The sequence below is a fragment of the Trichoplusia ni genome, chromosome 18 (assembly GCF_003590095.1).
Source record: "Trichoplusia ni isolate ovarian cell line Hi5 chromosome 18, tn1, whole genome shotgun sequence".
Taxonomy (NCBI): domain Eukaryota; kingdom Metazoa; phylum Arthropoda; class Insecta; order Lepidoptera; family Noctuidae; genus Trichoplusia; species Trichoplusia ni.
In genome coordinates, this window is record NC_039495.1 from 1,523,431 (window position 1) to 1,538,098 (window position 14,668).

At 34.2% G+C, this 14,668-nt stretch overlaps 1 protein-coding gene across 1 annotated transcript in view; it reads right to left on the minus strand.

Moving 5' to 3' along the window:
* The window catches only part of LOC113502759, a 153,592-nt gene that overhangs the window by 63,684 nt on the left and 75,240 nt on the right, over positions 1-14,668 (minus strand). The window contains exons 20-24 of the mRNA XM_026884425.1: positions 14,232-14,345; positions 13,188-13,313; positions 12,626-12,742; positions 11,132-11,299; positions 9,968-10,058 (exon numbers count right to left, since the gene is read on the minus strand). Of these exons, the coding sequence (XP_026740226.1) occupies positions 9,968-10,058; positions 11,132-11,299; positions 12,626-12,742; positions 13,188-13,313; positions 14,232-14,345 (616 nt within the window). The remainder of the gene's footprint in view (positions 1-9,967; positions 10,059-11,131; positions 11,300-12,625; positions 12,743-13,187; positions 13,314-14,231; positions 14,346-14,668) is intronic.

The following is a 14,668-nucleotide window of genomic DNA, read 5'->3' on the forward strand; positions in this document are numbered from 1 at the left end:
TTTAAACCTTATTTGATTGTGTTTTTTTCAGTATTTTTTTCTCTTTATATTTGCTTTTATAAAAGTCCATAAAAATATTACATGGGACTAAAAACTAGTGTAGTTTAAAAGAATTTGGTAGGAATGTTTAATCAAACATGACCCTATAATAAAAACTTATGTAGTTGTAACTTTTAAGTTGCTTAAACCGAAGTTTTGTTGACTCATTACAGTATGAAATTTTTGATAGGGAAAATGGTGTATCTAATGTATAAATATTCAATTCGTGAAGTTGTAAAATAATTATTTTATTGATATTGTTATTGTTATACTACTTACTACAACAATACTGTATGTACCATACCGTTTTACCAAAAATATTTTATTACAATTTCATTGGTTTCACAAATAATTTCCATCCGACATTTTACACCAGCACTTGTTTACAAAACAATATTTCCACACAAAAACAAAACTCGCGGAAAATAAATTCAAAACCAAATGCCGCGTGAAAGGAAAAAACGCGCGAAAATCGTCACGAAAGACGTCTGACCTCGGGCATAGCTCACGCTCCACTGAAGGAAAACTAAACACGTGGTTCCTTATTCAACATGCTCCATACAAAATTAAACCTTATCAAACAGTGCACAGAACCCAATTCTCTTAATCCCATTCACAAATCAAGCTGAAGAAAATATGAGCTTGAATAAAAATATGCATTCGACATCAAACCATATTTTAATAAAAATAAAGTGTGTTATGACTTGGCAAGTAGCCTCAAGTACTTTTCAAATATGGAAAACTTGTCAAGTCGTGAAAATTCGTCACCGGTCGGAAGTTTTCGCTCGTTAGCATGAGCTTTGTATTTGCGGTCAGTTTTTTTAAACGTAATTCAGTGTACCTTTATCGCGTTGGTTTAAGGTCTAGATTTGAATGGCAAATAAGTGGATGTTGTTTTTCAGTTGTAAATGTATGTTTGTAAATATAATTTAGGTAATGATCTGGGAAATATTCATGGATGGCGGGATTTGTAGTCGTTGTTTGAGAGTATTTGTGAGATGAAGTGAGGCTGTGGATGGACCTAATAGAGGTAAAATAATCTGTTCTTCACAGGGTTTTATGTAAGAGTTTTGTGACTCAAATTCATAGTAATATGCGAAAAAGTTTTTATTCGGGATGAAGGAATTTAAGCAACTTAACGTCGCAGTTGTGTGTGAGAGCCTTGTAGAAATGGATACACAGGTTTGATTCCAGCAAAATTTTATTAACATATCTTCCTGAAAATCACTCATCAGAACGACACTCATAGGTATATCTGCATCTCATTTGGCATGGTTTCTCACGATTCATGGTGCAATAGAGTTATGTTGTGGTTCACTTGCCAAAATTTAACTGTTATAGTTTAATTAACCCACCGCAGTTGGCGCTAATGTGTAAACATCTGGGAACATGGTTTTGTATGGTTACGGCTGCTATTATAAAGGGGTAAGCTGAAATAGTATGTTGTGACTAGTTTTGTCAATCTTGGTTTTTTTATTCGAATAACACCTAGTTCATGTGTTAAAGGTAAATATCATATGTATTTAATTCATGTAAATATCATACGAAAGGCGTAAATTTTTCGACTTTTACCGATTCAACACACAGCATCATCACCAGGCTAGCCTTTTCTCAACTATGTTGGGGTCGGTTTCCTGTCTAATCGGATTCAGCTAAGTACCATTTTTATAAGGAAAGACTGCCTATCTGACCTCCTCAACCCATTTACTTGGGCAACACGATACTCCTTAGTTACACTGGTCAGACTTTGAAATTACAAAAACTACGAATCAAATCGCGTGTCAAATATAACACAATAAACCTTAATCTTCCAAAAATAATAACATTTCCAATACAAATCATAAAGCAAGCAATAGCATCGAAATATGTTGAGTGTAAACTCCAATAACAGGGTACACGAATTGGCGTTACCACTTGAGCGCATGCAGGTGCTGCTGAACGAACCGCGGTGTGTCGGTGTACACACGGCCGGGGAGGATTAGAAGCCTTATTTATTAAAAATATTGATACAGTAAATATATTTATTTCTCTATACATCATAGCCTGCGTGAGATTCTAAGGCTGGGCACAGCAACCGAGTTCAAAAAGGATGAGGTTCTCAATCCATCAGTACTTTTGTTTGTTTTGTTTATTATTTTTTATTGAACGTGATATAGAATTTGGTCTTTTAATTATTTTTATCAAGTTTGGCTTCATTCTTTTTGTTTGTGATCGGTTGCGTATTTTGTCCATTTGCAATCACCGAAATGTCTGTTCCGCATAATCAATACAAAAATATTTTTATTTCTAATAAGTATGTCTTTTTCAAGCAATTTAAAAGTGATAAATATTGATGACTATATTTTTTTAAATGACTCTCGCATTATAGAATTTTATCCTTGTATCGCGGGGTGATTCACAAATATTCAAGTCACTTGCACAAAGACACCCAGACTCGGGACAAACATTCGTGGAACACACGAACGCTTGTCTTACAGGACATCGAACCCACGACCCATCGGCTAGCCGTGCACTCAAAAGTTGCAACTCTCCTTCGTAAAAATCTAACATGTTCGCAACCATGCTCGCCACACGAACCTACCATACACCTCCAACAAAAATAGCATACATTCCTGTACACACGTAGTTATATTTTTACGACACAATAAAATATCTTTACAACGACCGTCTGACGATACGTCAGTCATCGGACTGGCGCACTCTGACGAATTAATTTCAATCTCATGTGTATCGTAAACGTTATGTTTTATGTGAGTTCTATCCGGTGATAAGTCTCGTGTGTGTTTGCATGTTTATATGTTAATCAAGTAATGTATGAAGACGAACGGATGTTTGTTTATAGTTTCAACTAATGTTTGTTCAAAATGTTTTTATTAATTTCTGTTGGACCTGGTACAGATTTGAAGACCTAGTTTTGATGTTAATTTTTTCATAATCTGCCTTTTTCTAATATTCCTTTTTCTACAAGCTTTTCATCATGTTGAATTTGATCCACTTCCAGATTTTGCTAAAATGTTATCAGTAGGTATATTATGTATTTTGTGTGATAAGATGATTTTGAGAGATGATCTTGTTTTGAAGCTGGAAGGACATATGTATTAGCTCAGCTAAAACCCAGCATGGAATTTAGATTTGTTGAAAATATTTAAAGTCTTATTAAATTAATTAATTTAATCAAATTAAAGTTTATTTTAAAAGGTTTCTTCATAAAAACTTGTAATATAATAAGAAACAATGGATACTTAGCTCTTGCTAGCCTTCGTAGAGATTTCTTCAAACCAACAAATGGCATTTATTTAGATAAATAACATAACTAAAGCTAACTAACTGTCCGCGTTGTGTCGCGGGCTCTTCTTCGGGATCCACGAATGCTTTTTCAGCGCGTGAGTGTCTTTACGCTTCTTACTTGACTGTTTGTCCCCCCCCCCAACCGAGACGCAAGTAATATATACCTAAAAATCGGAGACTGTTTAAAAAATAAACAAGTCATCAGCTATTTAGAAGTACCTACAAGTGTTATATTAATGAATATCCCATACCAACAATTGAATAAAATATCAGTCTACAAATCAAGTGCGATTCAAGATTAAATGTCTCGACATTACCAAAAAACTAGTTCACCAAACCAATTAGTTTAAACACAACAATTATTCGTTTCGTTCCCCTTTCGGGAGCGTAAAACTGTAAAATAAACAGTTACAAATTGGTTTCCTCCAATTATATCGGAACGGCTACTTATTCTGACGTTTGACAAATTGGTTAGTAGTTAGCAAATTGATTAAATGCCGGCGCAAATGTATTGACGATACTGTTTCAGGGTTCCTTGCCAGTTGCCAACCGTTGTGGGATTGTAACTGGATTATGTCGAGTTTGTGAAAGCTGCAATGATATTGTTTATTTAAACTATGTAAATGAAACAGTAATGTATTGAAATTATAAGGATTTTGCAGCGGTATGCATTTGAAGTAATGTGTTACAAAGGGAACAAACGGAACCCTATTAATGACGCTTCACTTTGTGTCCATCCGTCTGTCACCAGGCTACATATTATAAACTGTGATATTAAGGTAGTTACAACCTAATTAAATAGCCACCGTGATTAAGCAACGATTGCTTCGATGAGTGGCCAACTTTCGTGAATATTCTGTCATCCTTGAGCCCATGTACAAAGCTCTCAATTCGCGTATTCGACTTGTACCTATATAATTACCGTTCAAAAATAATCTTTAGTAGTGGAGTCGGTGGCTCTCCAGGATTAATTTGAATACCATTATTTATATTTTCTACCTGATCTGATATGCGAAAAGTTAATAAAGCTCTGTCTGTCAAATGCATCAATTGCAACGAAAATTGATACCTAGTCTAAAACCTACGACCAATTAAAGTGCACGTATAAGTTTCGTCAGTATATTAACTTTACTATTGTATTGACCGTTCGAGAAATCGTCCGTCAATGATAAATTTTCTCCATACCACAACATACAAAAAAGTTTATTTAAATACACAGACATTTTCTAATCCTTTCGACTTCAGCGATCTAATAAAACTTTCATACTGCTATCGCGAGCAATCGATTACTTGTGTGGGCTTACTCATAATATACACAAGAAGCAAAAGGACCAGTGATTTCAATACTTTATATTAACAGAATTTATATCTATCAATACATGTTTGATCCTTAATAATCAAATAACTGAAAAAAAACTGATTTTTAGGATAGTTTTTTTTTTTAATAAATGCGGACAACATCACATACATTGTTCTGAACCCAAAGCAAGTTGCTGAAGCACTTGTGTTATGGAATTCAGATACAACGAAGGTACCACAAACACCCAGACCCGAGACAATGTAGAAATGTTAATTTTTACATTGACCCGACCGGGGATCGAACCCGGGACCTCAGAGCTAGCGACACCTTGAAACCGGTGCGTGCGCCACTCGACCACGGAGGTCGTCAAGTTACCCGGAATCATCCACATTTTTATAATTGCTTAAAAAGTTTTCTCTATCTTCATCTGTCTGGCACTTTCTAGGGCTCAATTAATTAACCGATTTCATTTTTCATCAAGCTAATAAAAGCCCTAAGAATGGCGACAGGTAAATTTAAACCACATCAGCAAACATAATTATGACAACGAAGCCGAGAAGAAAGGCTACTACTATATTATTCCCGACAGGATCACATCTCAGAGAACCACACAATAGAACATAACTCTTTATAGCCCTTTACAAAATTAAATATTTATGTACTAAAGGCATTTTTGCGTGAAAGAGGAATAAATAATATCCATACACACGAACTTTCGCGTTAACAATATAAGAAGGATTCTACTCTATGAACTCTGTACCAGCTACACCTTTGTCAAGTACAACATTAATTTATAATTTCATGATGTTATAGGAGATACAAATATATCTCATTCTATTTGTAATTCATATTTCATCCCTACTAATATTATAAATGCGAAAGTAACTCTGTCCGTCTGTCTGTTACGCTTTCACGTCTAAACCACTGAACTGATTTTAATGAAATTTGGTACAGAGGTAGAGTTGACCTTGAGAAAGAACATAGGATAGTTTTTATCCCGGACTCTTGAAGAGTTCTCTTGGAAATGCGAGATAACCGACCTCGACGCGGGCGAAAAGACTGTTAGTCTATATTTTGCCGAAAAATACCGTTGAACGAAATGAGCATGGGGATATTAAAATATCTATTTATCTATCAATTCGCTGTCTGAGCAGCATTGATCAAAGGACCAATCTTTGGTACAACTGGTCCTTCTGCCCGAAACCTCGTTGTGCTATGTGTAAGCATCTATTTTTGACGGCCGAAGGTTGATCTCAATAAACAATACCAGGAAGAGGTGCGCGCGGTGCGGCACACACCATCGTAATTAATATTTTTAATATTTTCTAATGAATTATATAATGATAATGGTTTTAATGTTTTATGTATGTTTTCTTAGTATGTGTGGGTAGATGTTATCTTATTTGTAATTTGGATTGTTTTATCATGAGAAAAAATGCTTCCTTGTATTTTTTTATTTGTAAGTAGAAATATAACGTCATTGGGTTCAGTTCTTTTCTTAGATACTTTTAGCCTACGAGTTGTATTTAAAACCTAATTATGTTAAAACCTTATTATTTTCTACAACGGATACCAATAATATAAATTTCAGTCAGTCTGTCTATCTGGTTGTCATTCTTCCTGCCTGTTAAAACGATTAAATCGCTCAACCTATATTAGGTGCTACGCATAATTTCGTATTCAAAAGATGTTCACGTTCCGTTTTTCTCACGCGTATTTATCTAAGGATATATAAAAATCACTATAAAACATAATTTTGTATCTCAAAACACAATGCGATCGCATAAAGTGTAGTTATTGTAATCAGGGCGATACGACACCTGCGCTACAAATATTGATCACGATGTTAAGCTTTTGTTATCTGATAACACTATCTATATTTATAGGGGACTGATAATGAACTTTGTAATAACATGCAGCTTTTCATATTAGATAGTATCATTTCCTTTACTTAGATATGACTGTGAGTTCTATATTTGAGAACATTTTTAATTATCATATGGATTATATACACGCATGCATAACGGATACTTGTTATAATACGATTCTTTTGGTAGAAACAATTTGTTGCTTCAGTTGAGAGTCGAACCTATGATTTCTGGTTAAACGAACCATCATGATCATCTACATATTTGAATAACAAGCGATATAAGATTAGAGATTTTTTAATATAAGCTTTTTTTTCTTATCATCTTTATGAGAATCTATTTTGAGAAGAGCTATGTACCTCTGTTTTCATCTCAAGCGTGCAGAAATGAGTTTAATCAGTGCATATTAAATTGAAAAATATACCTAAGTTTGATCTCACTAAGTCACTATTTTCTTTGAAAAACTACACTAAAAATAATGGATGATTATTGAAAAACAAAAATATAGTTCATAACACATTGACATATATTTACAAGATTAACAAATATAATACATTATGTACAGACAACACAAACCAAGCGGTGAAAAGATACATTTTATCAGAAAGGTGAAGAAATAATAAAGCTACGGAAACTAACTACGAAAGTGATGTTATGAATGAGTGTTGTGCCTCTTTGTGATAACATGCAATCATTATTATATGACTCTACAATTTTATATAAGCTAGTCGATTTTAATATAATTTGGCTTAGAACATTATTGTATACAATAACGTGGGCAAAGCTGAGAGCATTAATTGGATACTACTGCCACATTTTCTTATATTATTAATATATTTATTTATAATTACACATATTCCCTGATTTCGTATGGTATATTTAATCTTTACAATAACTAATTTACTTACTATTCAAAAATATTCGATTAATGATAAATGACTTTACTTTAATTATTTAGCTAAATAAACACACGTGTTACAGGACCCAAACAGCTAGGACCTCACACTACTCACTATGACTCCATACCTCTTTGTTATAAAGAAAAAGAAAACGAGATCATTAATTTTGAAAATACATATAATCCCTTACATATGCTTTGGTCTTTTATATTCAAAATACAGTTATTTGTTCCACTACAGCTAATAAGGTCTGTATCAAAACTGAAGTGAGGAAATAGAGAGAGTGTACTCCGGTTATTGGGAACACATTATTTTGTCACCACAAAACTCCGACTTTCCCCAATCCCTTACAATAATCTCAACTTGAAGTATTTTTCCCGGGCTTACCCCAAACTAACTGACTTAACTTTTCTCATTTATTTTTTGGGTTCGATTTAAACTTTTTGCAAGGAGTTTATATCACGTTTTCTCTGAACTACGTTATACTGCTCTTGTGGAGAACTAAAGCCTATTTTTCAACGTTACGGTAAACGATTTACAAGGTGAAGTGAGTTTGCTTTGCCCCGACTACAAGGACCAACCAAACAAAACTAGGGAAGACGAATTTTAATAATTTAAAGAAAATTTCCGCAATGCAATTGGGAAAGCATCTCTTTTTGAAATGTTTATACAGATGTTTCAAAACATTTAATTTTAGAAATAATAACATAAAAGTGATTAATCAAACTTATATTCTCTAAAACGTAACGAAAATATCTTGGAGACTAAACATACGAGACTTAAAGACCATTACATCACAATCTACCAACATAACTATACTAAAATGCATCAAGTTGATAAAGAGATATAATCTTCTAAAGCCCTGAGCAAAAGTATGAAAGCAAGTTTGGAGTGTGAACCAAACACCAAGCGGAAAGGGCTTACGGATAATATTTTCTGAAACTTGGCGAGACCCTACCACGACCTTTTAAATTAATATTATAGATACTGTGGGAAAGAGACGCCGCTCTACGACGAGTAGAATGCTATCTCGCTCACACAACAACAGTAACATTACTTTAAGGTTTAGTGGTAGGGCTTTCTCCTATAAGGCTTTCGCAACTCGTTTGTTGTGAACTTGGCTATTACGGAATCGATCAAGTCTTACAGATGGATGTGTAGTGGTTTTATCATAGTTTTTGTTTATGTTGATAGTTTGCTTTTAAGGTATAGTAAATATATATTTTAATTTAGTAAGTTTAATTTTTGCGTCAAATGCAATTAATGTCGTATGAAACCTTTCAGTTGTCCTTATGTATATTTTGGCTTTTACCTCAAGCACCCCCACACTGATAAATCAAATCCTTGTAAAAGGCCCTTAGGCTTTTACAATGCTTTGGCTTTCTTTAGGAACTAAATACTTAAGTTTATTACATTATTTACTGTTTGAAAATATTTTGATTATAATGAAGGTATTCCTTCATTATTAAATTTAGCCATTGGAATAGTCATCTCACTATACTTTCACCATCAGTCACTTCGTCATCTCTCTCCGCTTATTCTTTATCACAATACCGTCGAACATGATCTCCTACCATATTCCTTTCCCATAGAATGTATGTATCAAATTTGTTCCATTTTGGACCCATTTTTCCGCACTACCCCATCATCACACCAAATGCTTTGCGTAAATGAAGATTCAATAAATTCAAATTTTCAGAACTCTTTAATGTTACCGTTTTTAAACAGATTCTAGTCATTTAATGAAGTACCTCTTTCATGCCGGTTATGAATTTCTTCAAGAGAAGCATTGCTGGTCATTTATAAAAAAATGTATGAAAGGACCAAATTCTTTTTAGCCCTATTACTTAAAGAAAGCTGTTCACTTCCAAAACCAAACTGATTTTTACATTATGATGCTTGAGGTTGATGTATAAGTATATATCCAGGTAACCACATATGTATGATCCTCGCTCTGCCGTAAGCGCCACATTTCCGTCTGCTACATAATTAATGCTATTTACGTCCACCCGCTGGTGATTATGGTTTCCTGGTAGTTTGTGGTTTAATTTTATAAACAATACAACATTTTGTAAACATTCATTTTTTACGTCATGACTGTATTAAAATCCTACGATTACTGAAACGTTAGACCTTCAAAAAGGTTTCCTTTCTTTTATTAAGATAAATCGCTAAAAAAGATATAGTAAAATGCCCGAATTGGATGAGATTAAAAACTCTTAATAAATTGAGAGAGATCAATTTCTAAAAGGAATGTCATTAAAATTTATTCATAGGTTTCTTATCGAAATGATTTTCATATCTCCAATGAGATTGTTTACTTTATCAAATTATCTCGAATTACATCATTTAAAAAAACAGTATTTAGAGGATAGCTTTTACCTTATGCTATAAATTCCGTTTCGTCCTCAACTTTACCTATTCAAAAATTAGGGCCGAGATAAAAAATAAATTCATTTCAAAACGCAGTATCAAAATTCACCGGTTATGCTCAATAAGGCACGCGTAGAAGTAAACGTGTACTAAATAGAAAGAGAAGTTGATTAGCGTGAACAATGTATCTTTCCACTCACTTGTTGTGTAACCGAAGTCATCTTCTTCTTCTGGATCCGCTTCCTTCTCTTCTTTGGTGCGCTTTACTGCTCCGGCTGATGCTCGGTCAATCTAGAATGAGGGTATTGTTATTTTATGTGTAGCATCATGATTAATTTTTTCTATGTCTATGATATTACTTGTCTGAAGTTTTTTTGCGTAACTTATGTTTAAAGGGTGAGCAAAATTAGGTGATGCCCAATGTAATTTGACCTTCAAAAAGTACTATTTAGTAGTCTAATTTGAATTAATGAGTTTTGCTTGGTAGTAACTGGCTTAGTTGGTGAAGAGAATGATCCAGGAGTCTTATTGAACCAGAGATGTCATTGAAGGAAAAATTTCTCGTCGAAACAATTGCCTATCTTTGCAATATGCATAAATATAAAATATTCCTAACCAAGTCTCATAAAAACCCAGCAGAACCTCAGATATTTCGAATGCAAAAAAAGCCCTTAAAAACAATCTTAATCATTGTCAGGAAAGTCCATTAATTAATAAGTTATTCGGTTCTATGACAAGATTTCATCAATCTTAAGTCTTGGGGGATGTTTAAAAATCCCATAATTAAAAGAGTTTTGGAAAATTAATCCTGCCGTCGGAACTCGATGCATATCATTTAATTGACGTCAAAAAATACTGGAACTCAATTGCTATTGAGGTTGGAAAGAATACTTTTGTTTAACAAAACAGCATAATTAAATTATTGGCTTTCTTTCGTATAGGAACCTAAATTTGTAGTGTAACACTATCTTAGCCATGTAACTTGAGGAAAGTCGCACACAGACTAAAAACTTGTGCCATAATTAGGAGATATCGATCAACCTAAATTACACTCATAAACAACAACCCTAAAATAAAGAGATACGAGAATCTGGTAGTATGCCACCGCGTCTTAAAGTAATATTACTATGAGTATTATCAGAAGCGTCGAGCGCCATCTCTCTTCCACACGCAACAATAACATTACTTTAAGACGAGACACTAAAAAAAGAAGTGATATTGGTCCCAGTCCTTTGTTTTTTCGGTTTTATTAACCATACGGTCACATCCTGACTTTATTCTATGACAACCCTTATAACAACATGAATAAGGACTAACATCCTTCAATTTTACTCAAGAGTTTCTACATCTACTTTAGCACTCACCTCCACTCCTTTATCAGAGTAAGTCCTGCCCTGCAGTTCTCTCTCATCCTCTTCGTCACTGCTCTCGGAATCAGAATACTCTGGCTTGGACTCCGGTTCCTGGTCTCCTGGCTTCTCTGGTATATCATCAGCTGCTTTCTCCACGTCCAAATCTGATGTCACCGTTATCTGTGAAGAGTTTTGTGCTTTAGATTTTAGATTTTATATTAAATACCTTTGACATTATTATTTTAACTGTTTTAAGCCTTGAAAACTCTTAAAAGGTCTTCCAGAAGTTTGATTCCGAGAAAGTGAATAATAATATATCACGCGTAATTTTTGATCACCTTATGTTTGCGGGACAAATTAAAAAATACGTATCCATTATTATCTATCAAACTACAAAAAACCGTAGTCCTATTGTTAGTAATGATAGGAAAGATAAAATAAAGCCGGCTGTAGTATTCTATCGTCATTTCATGATACTTTCACTTGTTTTCACTGTTCATTTTTTCAAATTTGTTTGCAGATATAGTTTTGTCAATTATGTGTTCATTTACATTATATTTCCTGTCACTTAGAACAACTTTCGAAAATTTGTTACTACATCCTAATCAAGATCCAGATGATAAACCAATCAACCGGTCTCGTGAAGCACTTCATATTGTAATTGAATATTTAACAAATAAAAATAAATAAATAAATACAAGTTGTATATGAAAACACCTAAACCCTGAAATAAATCCGTAACAATAGCAGTCCATGACTAACTCCACAGACGTTGTATTAAGATTAGTTCCAGTTTCTCCCATTAATTTTAAATATTTAGCTTTTCTGACTTTTGTTTGCGTTTTCGATATGATTTATTTAGTAATTCATAGTTCTCCGTTATTCTGTTTGTAGTTAATTGTCTACGCGCTGTAACCTCACAAATTATTGTTTTTTACCTTCTTGTGGTATTTTTGGAAGGCCAAGGTTAAGTATAAATATATCAAGTTGTTTCTATTGGTTTTTGTTGTGTGGGTGGTTTGTTTTTTCTATCCACATTCAATTTGCATAGTGTATTATGAGTTGTAATAATAAACTTAACAAATGCATCACACAAAAAAAAATTGTTAGTTAATTAATAAAAACCATCAAATTAAGCTCATCATGGTTTTCTATGAAGCGCACGGGACATTTAACTTAGTAATATTTCCAAGATCTCGTGTAAAACGTAATAGATTTATTTTACATTTAATAATAATTAATATGCCACATTTTCGCACAACGACATCTAGCCTCAAACTAATCAAAGCTTGCAAAATGAGAACTAGACAACGGTAACTGATAAACATAATTAAATTTCTAAATACATATTATGTGCATATTATAGATAAAATACACAGAACAAATGATCGTGTGTATCACACAAACACAAACAGGATTGAACCCACGACCTCCGGTATAACAGTCAGGGGCTACTTACCACTAGACCAACAGGTTACCAAGGTCTGTATTAGCATTTGTGTTTACCTTTATCTCAGGCTGTGGTGTTGTTTCTTTAGGTGTGCGCGGCGCTGGTGACTTCTTGACTGAGTGCGCAGGCGATGTTGCCGGGGATGACGCTTCCACGTCCGAAGAGTCTGTGTTCTGTAACAGAATCTTCATTAGTATGATGCAGAGCTTAATATATCCCTGGCGGTATTGTCTTAAAGGGTTATCGTGGCTCAGGTACAGGAAGCGCAAAGGAAGGTACATGGATAGTTATAAGTCAGTATAATTCTGACAAGTTTGGTGATTTCCCATCCGAAAAAAAGACAAAAATAATCTATCGTCCTTATCTGATTATTGTTTTGCACAAAATTGATAATCATGATCATTTTCCAATTTACAAATGATCTTAAACCAGGACCTCCGTGGTCGAGTAGCGTAAGCGCCGGTTTCAAGGTGCCGCTAGCTCCGAGGTCCCGGGTTCGATCCCCGGTCGGGTTAATGTAAAAATTTACGTTTTTACATCGTATTACGTTTTGCCCCATATCAAGCATACTCCACATCACGAGGAGCCACAGGATTGGAGGCAGGAGATCTAACATACCCATGCGAGCAGACTCTGCACGGTGAGCGTGACGGTGTCTCCAGCCGCCTTGATGAGCTGCACGGCGCGCTCGTGCTGGGCGGACCGCACGCACGCGCCGTCCACCTCCAAGATCCTATCACCTGTCTGTTGAAGGCGGAGAGCGTTGTTCATGAATGAATAGAAGATGGCTTTTGGTTGGACGAGGTTTATTAGCTGCTCTGTACCTCTTGTGATGGTCTTCAATTATAGTTCAGTTAAGCAGTTTGTTATTTGGTCAGCAGTAGGTTATTTACAAGCTGATAGTACTACATAATGTTTTAAAAGAAACTGGATAAAAATCTCTTTTAATTATAAAAAGCAAGACAAATTCTCAGTTTGGAATTATGGAATATTTCCCATTTTAGAGAGTCTGATCAGTTAAGACGTATTTACCCAAACGCATTTTTTCTTCTAAATCCTAATAGCTTAAATATCATACTCATCAGTTTTTTGGACCTAATTACTGAAACACAGTTTAAATATTACCATGTATGTCACACTACCCCTGAACTACTTCACTGAAACCTGAACGGCCTCCTTCTAACCTAAAATACAATTATTTCTGAACACCTTGACATTGACCGAAGCATCGATCAAACGAAGCCGTAAAACTATAATTGGATCTGATGTTGTGGAGTTTACTGAAATATCTATGTATTTAGTGTTATTTAAATAACATTGAAGGACAGAAATTGTGTATACAGAAGAAAATAGTAATCATCTGAAACTGCAGCCTTTTCAGCATAAAATTTTCTCCTACCCAACAAGGTAGGAGAAAATTTTATGCTGAAAAGGAATCTTATTATTAGGGATGGATTGAATTGTGCAGTAGTAGTATATACTCAAGACGAATCCAAAATCCAAATGCCGAGAATTAGACTAGGTTTGACGCTATTTAAATATTTAAATGCCGCTAATTTTTATGCGTAGGTTACGTGTCGTATTTGATTTTTTTCTTCATGTTTAACCAAACAATATTACTTTATTCTCCGTGTTATTCATGATAATTTTATTTAAACTCACCTGTAATTCTCCACAGTTCCCTGCAGGACTGCCCGGTACGACATTCTTGATAAAAATACCGAATATGGCTTTCTCTTCACCGTCCTCACCATCTCGATTGGAGATTATATCAACCTGTTCGGAAATAAATCATGAAATAAGAAATATATTGGTATTAAATAACGCTAGTACGTCATCTTGTAAAATTTCGTAGACTAAAAATTATTTTAATAACACATTTGATTTTTTTCTCTCATAAATTATAAATTATTAAAAAAAATACTATGACAGAAATTAAATCTCTCTTAATATAAAACTTTCGTGTCATGGTATACGAAATTGAACTACGCCGAAACGGCTCCAACGATTCTCATGAAACTTCATGAGCGTATTGGGCTGAGAATCAGGCTAGATCTATCTTTCTTCATCATGGCAGAATAACCTTTCCTGTGCCACAT